The sequence below is a fragment of the Pectinophora gossypiella genome, chromosome 1 (assembly GCF_024362695.1).
Source record: "Pectinophora gossypiella chromosome 1, ilPecGoss1.1, whole genome shotgun sequence".
Lineage (NCBI taxonomy): Eukaryota > Metazoa > Arthropoda > Insecta > Lepidoptera > Gelechiidae > Pectinophora > Pectinophora gossypiella.
Window position 1 is genome coordinate 3,631,788 of NC_065404.1, and position 21,231 is coordinate 3,653,018.

The 21,231-nt window shown below is 36.4% G+C and overlaps 1 protein-coding gene across 1 annotated transcript; it reads right to left on the minus strand.

The window, feature by feature from the left end:
* Nucleotides 1-6,642: 6,642 nt before the first annotated feature.
* LOC126379482 (uncharacterized) lies at nucleotides 6,643-12,465 on the minus strand. Its single transcript, XM_050028285.1, has 2 exons — nucleotides 11,790-12,465; nucleotides 6,643-11,339 (listed from the first exon to the last, which is right to left on the minus strand). Exons 1-2 carry the CDS (start codon nucleotides 12,139-12,141, stop codon nucleotides 6,988-6,990), a joined length of 4,704 nt encoding a protein of 1,567 aa, XP_049884242.1. The 5' UTR covers nucleotides 12,142-12,465; the 3' UTR covers nucleotides 6,643-6,987.
* Nucleotides 12,466-21,231: the final 8,766 nt, after the last annotated feature.

The following is a 21,231-nucleotide window of genomic DNA, read 5'->3' on the forward strand; positions in this document are numbered from 1 at the left end:
GCCGCCAGATTGTACTGTATCTATCATCATCTGTTTTAATTTAGAAGTTAATTTCTGTTTAAGTTTTATACATATTTAATTATATATAAATATATATACACTTAGATATATAAGTTTGTTGTTGTAATTACGAATGTTGTGTGTACCTGTAATTGGAGCACATATACAAAAACTAATTTAAGACTTGTATTTTATAACTTTACAATATGTGTACTGTTGGTAGACCTATCTAAATAAATAAATAAATAAATCTGTGTTAATTTGTTTTGTATGTTGTGTGCAATAAAGTATATTTGATTTGATTTGATTTGATTTGAAGGTCAAGGAATTGGCATTTGATAGACTGGAATGGAAAATGCTACACCGACAAGAGCGTGGCTCTAAAATTGATGAAGATGATTTAATTCCGGCCAAGTAGTTAATTCCGGCCAAGTTATTAATTCCGGCTAAGAAGATAATCCTTTCCGCAGATCTGTGAAATATTCGGATAAGAAAAGCGAACCCTATTGGCTAGCCAACTAGCTGGCAGCTGTTCGCTAGGAAGAAGGTAAGGTAAAGGAGTCCGTCGCCTCAAGGGTAACCAGTCATGCTGGTCTAGATCATAGACAGCAATCATGTACCTGGTATACAAACTCATGAAAAGCTCTAAACGTAAAACTTTTCAATACTCTTTGATTCGCTTCATTATCTTTAAACACAAACACAAGATCACGCCTATTTGCCATTGGAGTAGGCGGACACCGGTACGGCGGTAGTTTTAAACTTCGTTATAAATCATAGTTCTAACATCATTAAATCTCTTCACTACTAGTTTATAAATATATTTTAGTAGAGGAAGACTGCAAGCGTGGTCGGTAATAGGACTATTAAGTTAGCCTCTTCCTGTAATAATCAATTCCAGGGTAAAAACAGGTAAGAGGTAACAAGATGTAGCAGGAGGTAACATTGGGTAACTATACAACAACATTTACCTCCGGGATATAACGTATTGTCCCTAACTTGTCAGGCAGACAAGACGAAAAGCTTTCGTGTGCTAAATTAGGACAAGTTGCTCTGACAACAATGCGTATACGAGTATAATCTTCTGCACAGTCGAGAGGTGCGAATAAGGTCCTGATAATGTCCTAACTCTTCAATAAATATAACTACTAATGCACCAATAGGAAATCTGAAGTTATGTACATTTTTTTTCATGTTTAGATCAAAGATGGTGTCACGTTACCAGGGTTATGCCCGGTTACATGGCTGGCGAGGATTGGCTTTATATATTATTATGTCTCTATGTACCCCTTCGGGTATACAGACGTGATGTTCAAATCTTTTCCTTTTTCCAGTTCCTTGTGCTTGATTCTGAGTGGACCCAGTTGGTACCCAGTTGGGCGCAAATCTCGGCTCAGGGCGTCGTCTGAGAGGAGGAATATTTGAAAGATTTAATCGACCCTAGTGGGTCGATAGCGATAAGCGCTGAATAAGGGAAATCGTCGAACACGCCGGATTTACGATACTACCTATATTGCTTCTCTTTCTTTTGATCAGAATAATAATGGGTGGAAGACGTGTTGTAGCTAAGTGTAATAACTTTTTTTTTTTGACGTGACTTGTTGTAGATGTGCCGCAGATGGCATTAACTACTTGGCCGGACAAATGGGGAGCGCTGAAGGCTCTCACCCGGTACAACGTTTAAGACAACAGGCCTGAGGGTGCCCAGTTGGGCGCGAACCTCGGCTCAGGGCGTCGTCTGAGAGGAAGAATATTGAAAGGATTAATCGACCCTAGTGGGTCGATAGCGATAACCGCTGAATGAGGGAAATCGTCGACCACGCCGGCAGGGTCGGTATCGGGGTTCTGAAGTGTTTGGTGTCGCGAGCTGATTGGCTGCCTCTATGGCTAGTCTAAGTGTAATAACAAGAGTCATCATTAATACTCAAAAACAAAGATAAAAGATGCATAATGTCTGTTATCCATGAAATTAGAAGGTTAAGCGAAAACAACTCTGTACAACGGCATCTAATAACACGAAAATAATGTAAATAAGTATTAAGTCGGATTTGTGAGATGAATCATCCCCTTCAGAATTTGGTATGGTGTCACTAAAACCTTGTATTTGGAAAAAAAAACAAATTTTCTTTTTACGAGTTGCCCTGAATATAAATATTTAAAGACATTATTCGATCAAGAAGAACCCAGGAACCACTTTTATTTTGCATGAAAATATTAAAGTTCCAGAGTAGCATGTTACTTTTATCGCCGTCTTTTTTTATAGCTAACAGGATACAGTATATTTTATATATTTTTTAATATAAGTAAATTCAATATACGAAATTGATTTGAATGAATAATAAATGCATCTTAAAAGTGTCTAGAGATACTGATGCTTTTAACATTGGTAAAATAATATACTTATTTGGTTGCGCCATAATTATTATATGTTTGTAATTTGATTTTTGATTGGTATGTTCGCGCCACTTCCTGTTCCCATCCTTTTCCCGCATATACCTATCGTCTCTACGCGAACGAGAAGGAAGATAATGCGATAGTTCCGCGTTTCGTCGCTTGGAGGCGCTAGTCAAGAAAAAGAAGATGGCGAAAAATCTCTTGTCAACACGCACGCGCTGGTAAAAATAAAACTCAAATTTCGCGTAAGGGGACATGTCCTGGTGATTAATTCGACAAATTCGCTGTAATAAGGTTTACCTCGCCGCACTGTGTTGTTTGTGTGCTTGATCGAAGTGTATCATCATCAATCAGTGTTTTATGAACCCGCCGGCTGAGGTCAGACGCGCCGCCACCAGGTACTGTGTCTTTCCTTACCCTTTTAAGGGGCAATGTATACGTTTTTACAATAAGATTCCCATTGACATTCAGAATTTGCCTTTCAACTGCTTTAAGACAGTAGTTAAACAAAAACTTTCCAAAAAAGGTTATTATAAAGTTAGTGATTATTTAGAAGATATGAATGCATGGGATTAACTGTCTGAGAACTGACATTAGGCAGCTAAATTACTCAATTGTATATCAATATTTTATGTTTATTTTTATTTTTTTAAAGAACGTCTAGGGCCCTGTGTCGAGGTTTTTCTTGCAGCTTCTTTTCCCCGGCTATACAGGTTGTGAGAAGCTGCAGTAGTTTTAGGCGGATGAGACGTTCGTTATGTAAAAATTGACGATTCAAAGTGTAACTATGTTACCTACTGAATAAAGATATTTTTGAATTTGAATTTGAACTTGCAAACTGTATTATTTTGTTCCATATCCGCAGCAGTTTGTACTAGCCCATCCAGCGTGACATACCAGTTGAATTTCGAATTTATCATAACCGCATATATACAGTCCATTCAAATTTTGTTTTTACATCCGCCCAACCACTTATTAGTAAAATTATATTATTTTGCCTTCGTATTGTATTTACTTATGTTTAAGTAAGAGTAGAAGGATTTTTTTTATTATAAAGGGACGTCACTCAGAAACATTACTAATACATCGGACTGAAAACTTACACAAAATGACAATTAAGAAATCTGACAAATCAAAAGTAAGAAATAATATTTTGTTGAATACAATGTAAGAATTTAAAATAAGGAATTAATTAATTATACTTAGTTACGGAGAATGTAAAGAAATCTACAAATCGTTTTCAAGGAAAATCTTAAACAATCTACATAAACTTCAAATACTGATGAAATACACCAATACAGCGGCGCCGCGTAGCAAAGTTGAACGATATTGCTAATCAAATTTCCACTTCAGTGCCTAAGAGATATATCTGTACTGATATCACTTGACAGGAAGCCTCAAATACGCAGCATCCCGTTGCAAACTCCATATTATTATCAATGTAAAAGTCATGGGAATAAATTGAACTTCTTCCGAACTTCAGCGAAGAGCTCCTGAATTTGTTTAGAATTAACAAACTCATGTTTTGTGTGTTATGATAATGTTGAACATTGTATGTTTTACCTAGTTATACATAACATAGCATCGCGCCTGTACCCCCAAAAGGGTAGGCACATGTGTATAGTTTATACACCCACTCTTCGCTAGCTATGTTCAAGCCCCATATAATAGGTGGAGAGATTATTGCCATAAACTGGGCAGAAATACCTATGATATATACTCATAAAGCCGAATTCAGTGGTTTAAGTGGTTTAAGACATGCAACAATTAAATAATAAAAAAATAAAAAAAATGGCTTGCTGTTGTTATAATATGGGAGTTATGAACTGTGCCGTCAGTATAAACGACGAATCAGTTTATATTGGATATACTATACAGAAAAAAAAAATAATACTACGTATAAAACATAGCGGTATATAATAAATTTATAGCGGTAGTCGCTAAAGGAAGAAACAGTTGACGACTTTGCTAGCTATAAGATTTTATATATACCTCTTGACCTGGTATTAAAATGCATTGCCAAATTACGTCCGCGAAGTTAAATAAAAGAGGAGCTATTTCTCAAACTGATCTTAAACAAACGAAGACAGAAATCGTACGGATGTGTGACATAAAACGTGGCAATCAACATTAAACTTTACTACTAAACTTATATAGAGTACATAAACTAACAGGAAAGCCTGGAACACCAAAGACAGTCGTAAACATCAAGATCAGTCTTGAAAGCTGGTAAATTCTTACTCCTATGAAGTTTGAAAACTGAAGATTCCTTCACAGTTTATTTTATAATGATCTTAATGGTTTGGTTGTGTCGTACAAATTGGTGTTTTACAACGTACAACAAACGTACAAAATGTTATGGCTCATGATGGAAAAGAAAAGAAGACCCGTTTCGGTCTGTTTTCACCAAAGCGGAGATGAGAAGAGACTTGCGAAATCGACCAATTACAGGGTGCAAAAGAGTGAGGAAGAAGAGACTCTGCTGCTTTGCCGTTGGAAACTCGGGTTGGTAATTAGCACACGTGGGATAAAGTCATCTTCTTTGCTCTTCACTGGGGCAATTCCTGTTCGCCGCATCCTTGCCGCGGGAGTGGGCGCCTCTTACTTCAGTAGGATGGATTGGAATGGTGGCTGAGTTCGGATGCCTAAGAATACGTGTAAAGACCTCAACGGAGATGGGAGCCATCGGTACGGCAATGCAGGACAGAAAGGGCAAGTCAAAGGGATTGTAACTTGGAACCAGACAGAGGAGCAGTAACTTTCAGTACTGTTCAGAGGCAAAGGACAGTAATTGCCCCATTGAAAGGCAAAGAAGATGATTCTGGTCCACGTGTGCTAATTACCTAGTACGGCTTTGAAATAGACTACGCTGGGCACCATCCCACTGGTGTCAGACAGAGAACCGCGGGGCGGAAGGCAAGAGAAAACCATTGCCTTACTTTTCCTTAAATAAAGAACATGGAGAATGCTACACCGTCAAGCGCATGGCTCTTAATGATTGTGCTATGTGGATCTAAGTATAAATATGTACATGAAACGGAAAATGAAAATGCTACACTGCCAAGTGCGTGGCAAAAGAAAAAGTAAATGTAAGTATATTAATATTCCCTCAAGACAACATGTGCCAAAAAGCCTCAGGATCTCAGGATTCATCATAACAAACGGCACGAATTACCCAACCGCCGGGATGAAATAATAATAATCGTTTAGCCTCGCCAAAACAAATGTGTCTTGTCAGTCCAAATCATTTTGCATTTGCAAAACAAATGTGCCGGAATACCCGAGCGGGACAAAATGGTACGCAAAATGACTAGGTTGTTTTGTAGACAAACGGCCACGTTATTGTCGAGTGTTGACAGAAGGTAGAAATGAGGTCGGACGAGGTCTTGCTCAGATTAAATATGATATAATGAAAAGCCGGTGAATTTTGAGACGGATAATGTAGGGTTCCTGGGTTGTTTATGTTGGCGTTTCGCATTTTTGCCCACGCAGATTAGAGAAAGTCGTTGAACAGGGAAGCACTTATTTTCTCGGTGAAATTAAATAAAAAACTGAAATTACTTGCAGCTCCGTTCGCGTCTTTATTTGGAAGGGAAGAATGAATGGTGCGAATGTACATAGAGTATATAGTTGGCACAGATTATAATATTGTATGTCGTGAACATAACTCCCAACAACGAGGAAACAAAGATATTAAATGGACTGTATATAATTAAGGTAAATAATGCTGGTAAAGTGTTTGAAAAGGATTGATCATGATGGTAGTTATGTACACACCTTATACTTATGTTTTTCTTATGTTCTTTTTTACAATTGTTATTTGTTTTGTTAGCTGTTGAAAAGCACAGATATTACAGTTACAGATATTACAAAGGAAACAGGTAAGTACGGTAAGTATGAATTAAATATTTGTTACTTATTAACTTGTTACAATATACAATGTTAAATGTTGAACTAAATTATAAATTAAATTTTACATTTTATTATTTTGAACTTTCACTATTGTTTGTTATTTATTCTAATGTATATGGTACTATTTATTTTAATATTAAGTTTGTAAATAAAAACATTATTTTTTAAGAATTTGGTTTCCTTTTGATACACCTATCTTATTTTTAGACTATTTATTTTTTACAAAATTAAGATAAATATTTTGACTCTTTTTGAGTAGTTATGTAATTAATATGTGAGTGAAGCTGCTTAGTATTAAACAACATGACATACATTTAGACATGTATTGTCTAAGAGAGAATTAATTATAGGTACTTTTTATACATTTTTAGCCATAAAATTACAATTATTATAATTTGTACTTAAGAATTGGCCTTATAAGAAAAATGAAATATTGTATGCTATATTTAGCATAAACAAAGAAATAAACTTCTTTAACATGACAGGACCTATAATATAACTTATAATTTAATCTTAATATCTAAGTGTTTCTTGGCATCCTCTCAGAAGTGAATCAGCACATTCTGAGAAGCATCTAGGCCTACGAAAACAATGTGTCGAGTAGGAAGAACATAGGCTTAACCTACTAACATGTCTATGTTGAGACATAGTTTAAACAAAGTATAAACTAATACAAGGCATTTATTGTATGGGTAATAAACATATTTTTGTGACCGACGTCCTATGACTTCTGCCATTGGCTTTTATAACTTCCAAGGCTCTTACTTTGCCATCTGCACCAGGAAATATGTTTGTTACTCGTGCCATTGGCCAAGTCATTGGAGGTTGATCTAATTCTTTTAGAATAACAAGGTCACCTATACTTACATTAGGATAACTAGTTTTCCACTTGGGTCTGTTTTGTAAAACATTTAAGTATTGTTTTGACCATTGTTTCCAAAATTGCTGCTTTAAAGCAGTACATTTTGACCAAAATTTCAGTCTATTTTCTGGTACATTACTGATATCTCGTTCCGGGAGAGAGGACATTGATGCTCCCGTAAGAAAATGCCCAGGAGTAAGATATGACGTGTCATTTACATCAGAAGACATAGGCATGAGTGGTCTGGAGTTTAAGACTCCCTCAATTTGCACCAGGACAGTGTACAGCTGCTCATATGTGAATGTGTGACTACCAAGTAGTCTCTTAAGATGGTATTTTACACTTTTGACGGCAGATTCCCATAAACCGCCGAACACCGGTGAATATGCAGGAATAAAATGGAAGTTGATCCCCATTTGAGCCGCTGTACTCTGCACTTGAGCCTGATGACATTTTGAATTATTTAAATTATACAATTCAGTTAATTGGGTACTTGCAGACCTGTAAGTGCCAGCATTATCACAGTAGACCTCGCTAGGGACATTTCTTCGCGACACAAAACGTTTGAAGCTAGCTAAAAAGGTGTCTGTTGTAAGATCACTTACAAGCTCTAAATGTATAGCTTTAGTTGTAAAGCATACATATACAGCTATGTACCCTTTAGTAGTTAGGACACCTCTAGCGCGCGATTGCTTTATCATAATCGGCCCAGCGAAATCCATTCCCACTTTTGCAAATGGTCGGCTGACATTTACACGATCTGCAGGTAGTGACCCCATCAATTGTTTGGCTGTAGTAGCCCTGAAACGGAAACATACAGTACATTTGTGAATTATATGTTTGATTAAACGTAAGCCGTTTACAATCCAGTAACGCTGATTCAAATTATACATTATGAGCTTTTGACTTGCATGCAACAATTTTACATGTTCAAATTCAATAATTAAGCGTGTTAATATGGATTCCTTAGGTAAAATTAATTGATGTTTTTGTGCATATGACAACTCAGCATGTTGCAGTCGCCCACCCACTCTTAGGAGGCCTTCCTTATCAATAAAAGGATTAAGACTCATTAAATTAGATTTCACTAGTTGTTTATTGTTTTGCAAGTGAGAAATTTCAGTAGAAAAGTACTTTTGTTGTTCATTTTTAATTAATAAATTTAATGAAGTACTATATTCTGAATGAGTGATGAAATTTTCTTGGACTTTGACTGAGTTAGGTCGAATATTACTACAGAACCTTTTGACATAAGCAAGTACTCTTACTGCTTTGTTAAGAGTAGAGAATTTGTTGATAAAAGTATCAAAAAATGATTCCTGAGTACTATGTGTCAATGCACATACTACGTCTTGTTGCGACGGTACAGCTTTTGTTTCAGGCAAAATTCTAGGCACATCATAACTATAATCTGTAAAATTATAATTAGAGTTAGACATCTCTGTTGGCCCTGACCACCATAGGTGATGGTTTTGTAAGTTGCAGGGATTGACTCCACGGCTCAAACAATCTGCTGGATTACTTTCTGTAGTTACATAACCCCATGTAAAGTTTTCTGTGAGCTCATTTATAAATTTAACTCGATTAGCTACATATGCATTTAATTTGATGGCATCGGTGTTTAACCACGCGAGTACTACCTGAGAGTCAGTGAACAGATGTACGTTATGAACTGTTTGATGTTGTTTGATATTTTTGTAGACTCGAGACATTAATCTAGCCAAGAGCAGAGCTGCGTTGAGCTCCAGTCGAGGTATGGTTAATGTACTGTTCGCGGGGTTAATGCGCGACTTGGAGCATAACAGGGACATGCTCACTTCATCATTGCTATTCACTGTTCTCATGTAGACTGCGCAGCCGTATGCGACGTTAGATGCATCTGCAAAACCAATTAATTGCATTTTTTTATTATCATACAAACATGTATTTCTCTTGATTGAGATTTTAGGCATACTTGATAACTCATCATAAAAGGCTTGCCATTCCTTCTGTATATCAGCTGGAGGAACAGAATCCCAATCCGTATTGGACTTCCAAAGACTTTGCATTATTTGTTTAGCCTTGACAAAAATTGGTCCAATTAATCCTAATGGGTCATAAAACTGACTTATGAAACTTAAGATTTGTCTTTTAGTTTTCACAGATTGTTTGGGCAATGGAGAGAATGTAAATGAGTCTGAATTTTCATTAAAATTTAAACCCAACGTTTTGATGTCCTTTTGAAGAGTAATCTCCCCAGAATACCGCTGCTCTATAGGAATATTTTCTATAATTTTGGCATCATTAGCTGACCACTTGTGTAGAGTGAAGCTCCCTTTACTTAACAATTCAACAAGTTGATTTTTAGTTTGAATTATTGTGTTGAGATTGTTGTGACTATATAAAATGTCATCAACATAGGTTGATGATAATATTACTGGACATGCTAATTGATAGTCATTTTTATATCTTTCTGCTAGCTCATTCAAGCATCTTGTGGCTAGGAATGACGAGTTTTTTAACCCGTATGTGACAGTATTTAATTGCAGACATTTAATTGGATCTTTATCATTGTCTCGCCATAGAATATTTTGTAATGATCGTTGGCTTTTCTCTATGGATATATTTCTGAACATACGTCTGATGTCACATGTGAAAAAATACCTGTTAAGTCTGAACAACACTAATATGTCGAACAAGTCGTTTTGGACTACAGGACCATTTAACATTAAATCATTTAATGAAATTTTGTTTGAAGTCTTCATGGATCCATCAAATACTGTACGCAGGCGTGTGCTGACAGCATTCTCCCGAATGATGGGGTGATGAGGCATAAAATACACCGCATCTCGTGATAGATCATAACTTGTGATATCTACATAACTTGCATGACCGAGGTCAATATATTCATGGATGAATTTCTGATATTCATCAAATAGAGAGCGATCTTTTTGAAGTCTTTTCTCCAAATTGAGAAATCTTCGCAATGCTAAGCCTAGTGAATCGCCCAGTGTATTATTTATGTCATATATGGGGATTTTGAGGGGCATTGAGACTTCAAACTTGTTATTTATTAGCTTTACAGTGTCTTTAAAATACTGTTCACAGTATGCTTGTTCAGACGTATGTTCAGTGAATATTTCCGGGACAGCCTCTGATTGCCAAAACTTATTAATTGTGCTGCTAATATCTGACTCACAATTTTGACAAAATAGGGAGACAGCAGTATTCTGGCGAGGTTGCTCCGGGATGTTGCCTGCAACTACATAGCCGAAGGTTGTCGCAACTAGGCGCGGCTGTGCAGGATCACTGGACTTGTGCTGCTCTTCAGGCTGGGGCAGCAACGACTGAAAAAAGACACCAGCATCCAATAAAATTTCAATGTCACTTGTTTGGTTGAAAGTATCGTCTGCAAGTGTAATATGTGCTGGAATATCGACGTCAGAGATATTAAATGTATTTTGTGGCAACTTAGTTGTAATTTTGTCCACCACAAGGCAGTTGACATGAGCCTTATAAGGAAAAGCCAGTGAGAAAACATCAAGCTGTACAGAATTATTTATGTTCTGTACTGTGTTCGCTATGCCCTTTATGTTTATTGTTCCCATGGAAAGCGTTTTGCCTAATGTTTTGGCCAGGTTTGATGTTATGAAGGATGATTGACTCCCTGAATCAAGTAGGGCCTTGACAGTAAGCTCCCTGCCATCATTGGTAAGTACCTTTACTTTAGCTGTGGGAAGCAATACATGCTTGTTGTTATTTAAACCTGATAATAATGACACATTTTCTTTCAGATCGATGGACTGCGGCGGCGAATCCACAGACACATGGGCCACAGGCTGAGATGCGGTGTTAGTGTGCAGAAGCGTGTTATGGCTTTGTTTACAATGTGCACACTTAAAATAGAATCTGCATTTGCCATGGTGACCATTCAAACAAACCTTGCAAAGCTTTTTGCTATTCACAAATGCATTCCGCTGTGTAGGATTGGCCAAAAGAAACTTAGGGCAACTGAAAAGCTTGTGATCATACTTACTGCAGAAGAGGCATTGTTTCTCTTCCTTGGAGGCTACATTAGCTACTTTAAATTCACCTTGGCTCCTTCTTGGAGGTGGACATCCACTTGTTGATGCTCTGCCGTTGTCAGAGTTCTCGAATGCGAGTGCTCTGGCTTCCAGGTACATTATAAAATCTGAAAAGGTGGGTTTAATAGACACATCTCTATCTAAACAATATGCCCTGCTTGTAAATTGGTCAAGCTTTCGTGTTAAAATGCACACCAATATACTATCCCAGTGATCTACTGGCTCCTTTAAGTTTTTGAGCGCTGCAACATGCTGTTTTGCCTCTGATATGAAATTCCTCAATGAAGTTACATTTGATTTACCTATTGGACTTATATCTAAAATCTTAGAAATATGTTCATGTACAATTTTATGTGAATTGTCATATCTATCTTTTAACAATGTGAGGGCTTCAGCGTAGCTGGACCCTTGGACAGGTATATTTTTTATTAAATCATAGGCTTCGCCTTTCAGAAAGCTACGCAAATACATGAATTTTTGAATATCTAGTATAGTTTCATTTTTATCTACCAATGCAGTAAATAGTTCGATGAATTGTTTGTATTCCAAATAATTACCATTGAAATCGGGTATGTTAATATTTGGTAACTTCACTGGAGCACTTATGCCGCGATTAGAGGAATCACTTTTTGACAGCGTGAACAACTGTTGTTGTTTTACTCGGAGCACGTCCATGCAGTGGAAGTATCTATCTTCCATCTTCGTGGGATCATCATCGTCATCGTCCTCGATTTGTGACAGCAATTCCATATATTCATGAAAAATTTCTTGTGCGCGTTCTTCTTTTAATTTCAACATTTGCGCTGACGCAGTTTGTAGAAATTCTGGTGTCAAACCGTTGTCCAACCTTGTAAGGCATCCCTTCAGGACAGAACGACGCTTCAATAACTGTTCGTTTGTATTATCCATTGTTGTAAGCTCGCTTGTTCACACAAAATATTAATAAAATTGTTTTACACTGCAATAGACAAATGAATAAACAAAATGGCGATAAATTGCGTCGTTTTTCGTGTGACGGGAACGAACGGAACGAATGACCGGAACGGAACCGAAATCGTGGCGTACACTGGACCGCGTGACCTTGAGTGAGCGAATCAACGAATGTTCGCTTTGCAATAAGCCACAGTAAAATGGCGATCCAAAACTGCTCACTGTTGTAGTTAGTATGTTTTAATTTCACTATAATGAAGGATCCACTGTGATTTTCTTCTTAAAATGTTTCAAACACTTTTATGTCGGCTCGAAGGACCATGAACAGGGAAGCACTTATTTTCTCGGTGAAATTAAATAAAAAACTGAAATTACTTGCAGCTCCGTTCGCGTCTTTATTTGGAAGGGAAGAATGAATGGTGCGAATGTACATAGAGTATATAGTTGGCACAGATTATAATATTGTATGTCGTGAACAGTCGTTAGTGCGAAAAACTGGCAAAGTAATAGGTAAGTATATGAGTTTTACAGCTGTCATAAATCATAATGGACTTCTCTCGTAATTATTACTTCGGATGGCGATACATCACAAAATTATATATTGTATTTAACGGAATTTACTATGTTTAATATAAGAAGAGTATCATTTTTACAAGTAAGGGACCTATCTCACTAGAACACCATGGTTGCATCATTAGCGGGAAATTGGAGTTCAGTTGCCTGGGATTTCGATACCAACCACGGCGGCATGGGCGACTATTTTACTCATTCAGCGCTTATCGCTATCCATCCACAAGATTCGATGAAATCTTTCAAATACAATTCTCTGATACAACGCCCTGAGCCGAGGTTTGCCCCAACTGCGCGCACCTTCAGGCCTGCTGTTTTAAATGTTGTACCGGGTGAGATCCCTCAGCGCTCCCCTATTTATCTAGCTAAATAGTTAATGCCATTTGCCAAATCTACAATAAGTCTCCTCAAAATGCGCCGTCAATCAATTGCGCTGATCAATCTCACTCATTAGAATAGTTTTTCGTCTTAACCAATGTTACAATATGTTACCTAGTGTTATACTCGGCACACCCAGTAGTCTATTCCTGTTATGTCTTAGTAATATGTGCTGATCCCAAGATTTATACATCGTAGGGCTGGGTGTGCTGATATATATTCTATCTGCATGCCGTAGTACTTGTCTTCTTTTTAAACCTACCACACTGCTTTATTTACATACAATTTATTTGTAATAATGGAAGAGCGGGGCCTCCAAACACAGGCTATGTCGCTTAAATGGAGACCCCAATCCACCAGTAGTTAAGGTTTTATTGTAAAAGAAAATAAACATTTTTCATTTTCATTTCATTTTCAAAAAAAAAAACGGTTCGATAACCGGCAGAATATTGGTTGCGCAACCAGATGAGGTAAGTATTAGGTGTAAACTAAACTAAACCTTTATGATTGATATTTTGTGTTTGCATCGATGTTACAAAAGTAGCAGTCTGTAAAGGACCTTAGCTATGGAATTTGTTTTAATACCTTAAAGCTTTCTAGTAGGAGCATCAAGAAATCTGTTATAGAAGTTTAATGCTTATTGTCTGAGGAGGAGCCACCATCAATGCTTCTTCCGAAGATTTCGTGCTCTTTGCCAGAACTGAAACTTCCAAAGAAGTTCTCTAGCAAAGATTTTCAATTTGTTTCCACAGAGTTTTCTTGCTAAAACCGCTATTGTTTCCGATTCAGAGTTGGACTTATGAACTACCTGAATAAATTTCTTGACCAGTGAAATGTGTTGCAAAGGATTTGTGATTTGAATTGGATAATTTTTATGGTGTTATGTTCTGCACTCAATTTTCCTCATATATTCATGAATATATGTGATTCTCCTAATTGCTTGGAATGTAACAAGATCTAAGATTTTTACCGTAAAATAATGATAAATGTGCGTAATGAATTCCTTAGAGTCTCTACTACAAGTATATAACCTACAAATGTAACGTTAGACGATGACTCTACAGAAAAAACTGGGACTTTGTAGGTAATTTAATTATTGTGAAGGTAGGTGTTAGGGCTGGCGGAGGAAGACATTGACGTACATTGACCAAAATGGAAATTTTCTTAGAAAAGGTTCAGTACGATCTGATCTGAACCGGCGTGCGTGTATGAAACGATTGACGAATGTGGAGGAAGCAATAATGTCAGAATCGAAGCTAATGGAATGAATTCCATAGTCTCTGCTAACCCCCGTGGGATATAGGCATGAGTTATATTATGTATACCGCTGCGTATAAATGCATAGCTAAGTTACCGTCACTCGTCATATTTTTGTATGGCGCTCTTTATCTACGATACTTATACATCCAATTCTGGTTTTTATACTTTATTTGAGAGTATATAAGTGAGTTTATTTCGTCTCAATAGGGGTTATGACGGCCTCTGTTCCAGTGGTTGAGCTTTTGAGAATTGGATTAGGTAATTACAGGCTGATCACCTGGTTGTCCGAAAAAAGACGACCCGTGCTTGGGTAGCACGTAAACCGTTGGTCCCGGTTACTACTTGCTGATGTAAGTTAGTAGTCTTTACATGAGCCATGTCAGGAGTCTTTTGCGGCGCAATAGTAACCCTGATACCAGGGTTGATGGGGTTGGTAATCTACCTCACAACCCACATGATAGAACAAAAGAGATTATTTTGAGTCAGTTTAGAATGTGTAATAAGTAGGTGCCCATTACAGACACGGTTCTCCCAAACAGGTAGGTATAGTTCACTGAGCGCCTAATAAAATTATGAACAATCTCACTTCACTCATAGTTCATTGTGGCTTTATAAATAGCTTTAGTATAAGGTAGTGTTAACATGTATGAAAAGTTTTTGTTGAGTGAAATTCGCTTGTAAATCGGTGAACCGCAAATTAATTCATTTAGAAATAATTCAAATATAGAATAATATTCAAGCTTCTTTTTATAAACTTTTATATAACGTTAGTTACTTAGTTTTGTAATTATAAGTACACAATCTCTTTTGTAAATATAGGAGAAGTCGATGCTCTTTTGGAAATAAATTGTATGGCAAAGCTGTGATCCATTACCAACACTGTAGGGCTCCAAATCCGGCGGAATATGGAATTTAAGCTGTCCAGGTTTTGGCATTTCATTCTCAATCTTCCTAGAGAAGGGATTCATCTGATATGATATATAATATATATTATTACGTCGTCCTTTAAGGCCCACACATCTATCTTTTTGTGTAAGACATATAGGTACGTCTCAGCCTCCTCGGTGGTAAGCTTTTAGTTCATTGTCTTCGAAGGTCTTATATGGGTTCGATTCCTTGAATATAATTTTGTGAAACTTTAACAACACCAAGTTTTCATTCAACATCAGAAATTTTGTGATGCCCATTTATCTTAAGTGCAGTTTTCACTAACACAATTGGCTTCACAATTAGGTATAGAAGGCGATGCGTTTCACCACCTACCATGTCGCATGATGGTCTAAGAAAAAGCTCGATAATTTCATATAGCAAGTGTAAAATTGTTGCTGGCAATAAACTTTATTTTATTCTTATTCTTATTCTTCTTATAAAGCGTGCGTACTTACAACAGAATAGAAGAAAGAGGTTGGAAGGGCCAAGTGAGCCCGAAACACGCGCCATACAAGTATGAGCAAATAGTTCATACTTCTACTTTGCATTCCACTCGTCCGCAACTTAGTATTTATTAGTAAAAGGTCATCTTGTGCATTTTAAACCGCAGGGCATAACATCTAATGTCGACTATCATGCAAGGAGATCCTCATCACAGGAAAGCTAAAAGCCTTAGTGTGTGATCAACTGTGATCGGCTATTTATAAAAAAAAAAACTTTTGTATGCAGTGTCTTATGAGAAGTAATGGTACAATTTTAGCATAAAATAGGTAGGTAGATAGGTATGGAATTTGAAAAGTAGTAGAAGTATCATAGTTGTCCGTTTGCAGGAGTAGTAGTAAAAAAGAGTTAGGTTAGGTTAGGTCAGCGGTTCTCATACAAAATGCGCGTTAGGGCCTATCCATCCTTTTTCTTCTATCTCGTGGTATTTACTTAGTTTATTTTGGGATGAATGTACCTCTGACTACTCCAATTGGGATATAGTTGTAAACTGTTATCATGTTATATTGTCATTAATTTTGATCACTTTGTATGTTAGTAGTGTCTAGATAAGAATATATTACCTAACCTTTGTAATACCCGTTGTTAAGAAGAAATATAGCTTTTCCTAGGACGTTTATTAAATTCCCTTCGCGTATGACGTATTTGTGGGATACATTAAGGTTCATTTTCCTTTATCTCTATCCACAATGTTCTTACAAAAATGTAATAGCTTACAAATATCCTTTTGTGAGATAACCTTCTTTCAGAATTTGTAGATAATACCTAAGTATGCTTCTGTATTTTAATACCATTTCTGTATTTTTTCTGTTTTTTTATTTTGTATTTTGGTACATAACTACGTACACTAATAAGTTTCTTTTTGTAGTTTAAATAAGGTGTTAGTTACATCATAACGAAAACTTTGAGGGATGATTCAGACCATGGTTCTGACAAGTGGAAATTTCCGGCGCAAAAGTATAAACTGAAAATAATTAAAAAAAAAAAACACAAAAATTTTCGACGGAAATTTCCACTTGACATCAACTCAGCAGTCATCATTAACTCATCACGATGCAGTACCTAATTACCTACTCATGCCTTTTCATTGGCAACATTAAGTACCTACCTATCATTGAAAATCGATTTTATTTTTCAGGTAAGTTCACATAATTCCCTACGCTATGCTACAGACTACGCGTTTCTTCAACAAGGTAAGTAAGTAATTAAAATGTCACTTCACTTACACTAAATGGTATCACTTAACGCAGCGGTACCGGATTACTTGCCATATTTTCCGGCATAAAATAACAATATACAAACATTTTAAATGTAAGTAAGTAGTTGAAGCAGGAATAATCGTATTTCGAACACGATAATTTACTCAAGTAAGCATTTGCTTATTACCATGCAATGATGATGTTGGTTTCACGTGTGTTTTGATAGTGTTACGTAAACAGTCATATACATCCTACTGCTGGGCACAGGCCTCACCTCTATCAACCAGAGGGGGTATGGATCATCCACCTCGCTGTTCCAGTGCGGGTAGGTGGAGGTGCTGTAGCATGGAACCGACGTCTTAAACTACAAATACGTGGGCGTGGTAAAAATAGTCGCTAAATTATGAAAAATAAAACTTATTAAAATATAACCACGCTTAAATTGCAGTATTAATTATATTTCAATATAATAGTTACATAATTACATTACAATGCTTATTAATATAGTTGTACAGGTAACAATATTGTCAATAGCATAGCGCTGCTTAAAGTTATTAATGATTGCACATTAGAATTGGATTAGCATGTTCTGTGGTAACCGAATGACCCTTTTTAAGTTGGAAATGATGTATAAATTATCTGCAACTATCTAGTTACTTTACCTTTCCGCAAAATGTAAATACAAAATGGAATATTAATTAGGAGCACTGCAGCGATGGTTGAAGTTGTCAATTGAATCGAATGCAATGCAAACGAGGCTCCCCAGTTTAAATTAAGAAATTATACGCGAATAACTGAAACTGAATAGGGAAGAATAACATAACTTATTATGAAGTGGAGTAACCAGTAAAATTATAATTAAAAACAATAATTAAGGTTATAACGTGAATGAGAATGAAATACTTTTATGAAACGTCAAAGGCATAAGACAACGTCAAAGAGAAGTACTCGTATAGTGAAAACCACGTAAGCAGCACATTTTATATATATTATAGTCTGGCTATAATTTCTTGTTACTTTGCAGAGCAAATTGGTAATAGCAAAAAAGTGAAGTAAATTCATAATTTTTAGCAAAAAATAACCTTTAATATTCAAGATTCGTTTCCATGCCTAATACACGGTGTCTGTCCAGAAATATGCATTAAGTACTACCTATTAACATAGCTGCCATTACTTAGAAGAATGTAATATATAGTCACCCCTACGACATTACCTCGAATAGTGTATTTGACTGGGTCATCTTACTTTATCTTTATCTTATTTTACTTTGCAACTTATACTCTCGAATTTTACTTATGTATTAAGTAACAACGAGTGCGACGTTTGACCGCTTTTATTGATGACGTCATATGACAGTATTTCCATACAAACTCCTAAGGTAACTTTAGTTTTGACGTTTCGTAAAAAGTATGTCATTTCTCATTTTCAAGTTTTTAATTTTAACCTCTGGCGGCCGTTGACCTGACGGCATCAAACAGATAGATATCAACGACTTAGCAAAGGTATAATTTATATTTTACGAAAATTGATTACTTTTTGATCTTGGGCTCGCGCCTACGGCAAACAATAATAATTTCATTTCGTTTCGGACCATTATTTGCCATACCGATACCTACCATAATTGAATTTTTTGCCTTTGACGTTACAAGTCGTGTAAAGAGGGTAGCTGCTTATTTGTTTTCGCATTCCGACTGAAATGAGATTGAAAACATGAAACGAATCTGATTTGTTTCGATTTTAAATGTTGGCTATTTATTTTATAAATATTAATTAGCTTTCAGTTATCGCTCGCGACATGTAAACATTTTTATATCACCTCTAAATACAATAAAAAATCTATATTCTTTTCCTATGTCTTATGTAGCTTTGTACCAAACTTCATCAAAATCACTACAGTAGTTTTGGCGTGAAACGTAACCGACAGACGGAGTAACTATCGCATTTACTTATAATATTAGTAGGTATTAGGTGTGCAAAAGAATTTACATAGCAAATAGGTACAGTCATGAGCAATATAATGTACTCACTTTAGGACTTTGTCGCACTAACATATTTGACATTTAGTGAGACTTACAGTTCAATTTATCAAAAAAGTTAATGTGACATGGTACCAAAGTGTATACATATTAATGCTCGTAACCGTACTACTGTAATCATAAGCTTGTTTAAAGAAAAACATTAAGTAGGATATAGTGTTGGTACGTACATAAATTATTATTATAGCCTTAAATGATTTTAAATTTTATTAACATGAGCTAACGACTTATGATCTGCTTGTCTCTGATTATATGAGTAAGTATTTTGTTATTTACTATAGTGTAAACAAAAGCAAAAAAAAAAACACTTTATTTTAGTTGGAACGAGCGCAACGGAACTTATTTAGAACTGAAAACCACTTTCAACTCCATTTTAAACAGTTTGATTTTTGATGCCTAAAAATGCCTATAAACCTACCCAATAGAATGTAAGTAATAGGCGCACACAATTTGTTTTTAACGAGTAAACCAGTAGCGCCATCTGTGAGAACTTTTTACAATTGCATCACATCATAGCAAGTCACTTGCTAACTCCCTCCACTGAGCCCACAAGTAAGTTCGGTTGTCACCGGGCGCGTTGTTCCTATCTTTTTCGCTAGATGGCGCTGAAAGGACAACGTGGTTTTATTTATTTTTCGCTCGTTATACTTAGTCCAAGTATTCGAAAATCAAATTTTAATGTAACTTATTAAACGTGTCAACTTATTTTTGTATGAATTAATATTGTGAAAGTTTTCTTACTAGAACAGCCGATTTTTTCTAATAAAGGGGTCCCAGTGCGCACGCGTGAAAATTTAAACGCTCCACCCCCTAAACATCCCCCGTCTTTTTCTAATGTCTACAGTTCCTTTGAAACTAACTCCTTGCTTTTATGTTTGCCTGGTACCGAGTAGACATTTTCCGCTCTAATCGGGATTTCCAGAAATCTATTAGCCCGTAGGTGCGAATTAGATTTTCGTTTATCCCCTGTCCTTTCAGTTTTCCGCGTTTTCATGACATGAACGTTTGAAAGCGAACTCCTTGATGTTATGCTCGCCTAGTACTTTTTCCCTTGGCGCTGAAGCCTGCCGCTACGGACAAGGCTACGGGACACTCCGCTCGTAGCGTGTGCTACGCCGAGGTGCGTTACGGTTCTCTGCGTAGCTACGACTTTCGATGCACATTCGCACAACTTTATGTTGTTTTCGGTATTTTTGCAACATTTTTGTTGTTATTATTATGTATTTGTTTAAATTAGGTTATTGCTTAATACTACTTATTTAAGTATTATTACTTATTTAAATAATAGTTATAGCATCAACCTATATCAGAAAGACAGAATAATTTATTTTCATGTTGGACGCCGGATTAATCCAACTTTAACGTAGAATAAGTAATAAAAATATAAAAATGATGTACTTAAAATACACGTTTATTAAACAAATAACTGTTACCTACATTCTTAAATTATTGCAAGTAACTATCATTATAAAAAATATTTGTATAATCATAAAATAATGTAAAGTTACAAAAATAATTTTATTTCAAAAGAGATTTATTAATATGGAGAAACGATTTTTTTTTCAGTCCTATCTTGTTCATATTCTGGCGGTTGGAGATAATTCAGCGTGTTAGATAGAATTCTATGTCATATTTCAAAGGCTCCGAATCCCTAAGAGAACGACCAAAGTTAAGAGACGTGACAGGACTTATGAGGCACAGAATTTCATATGTAACTTGATATATGAATAGGTACACTTGTTGGCATATTATATTGTAAATTCCGGCCAAGTAGTTAATGCCATCTGCGGCAAATCTACAATAAGTCACGTCAAAAAGAAAAAAAAAAACAATATTGTAAATAAGGGGTAGGCAGAGGTACCTCCATCGCAGGATATATGATGTTAGTGTGTTTTCCTTAAACGTAGATACTCAGGTCATGATCGTCGACAACCTCCATGTTCCAGCGGCTTAGCGTGGCTCACGATTCGGAGGTCCTGAGTTTAAGTCACAATGTGGAAACGTTCGACAAATAATCACCCTGTGAGACTGTCACTGCCGATGGCCGCTGGGGCGGAAAGGTTCTGGAGTGGCGACCACGTGTCGGACGACGCTCAGTGGGTAGGCCCGCTACAAGGTCTGGTGCTACAACCGACGATCTGGTGAAGGTCGCGGTAAGCCACTGGATGCGGGCAGCGCAGGACCGATCGTCGTGG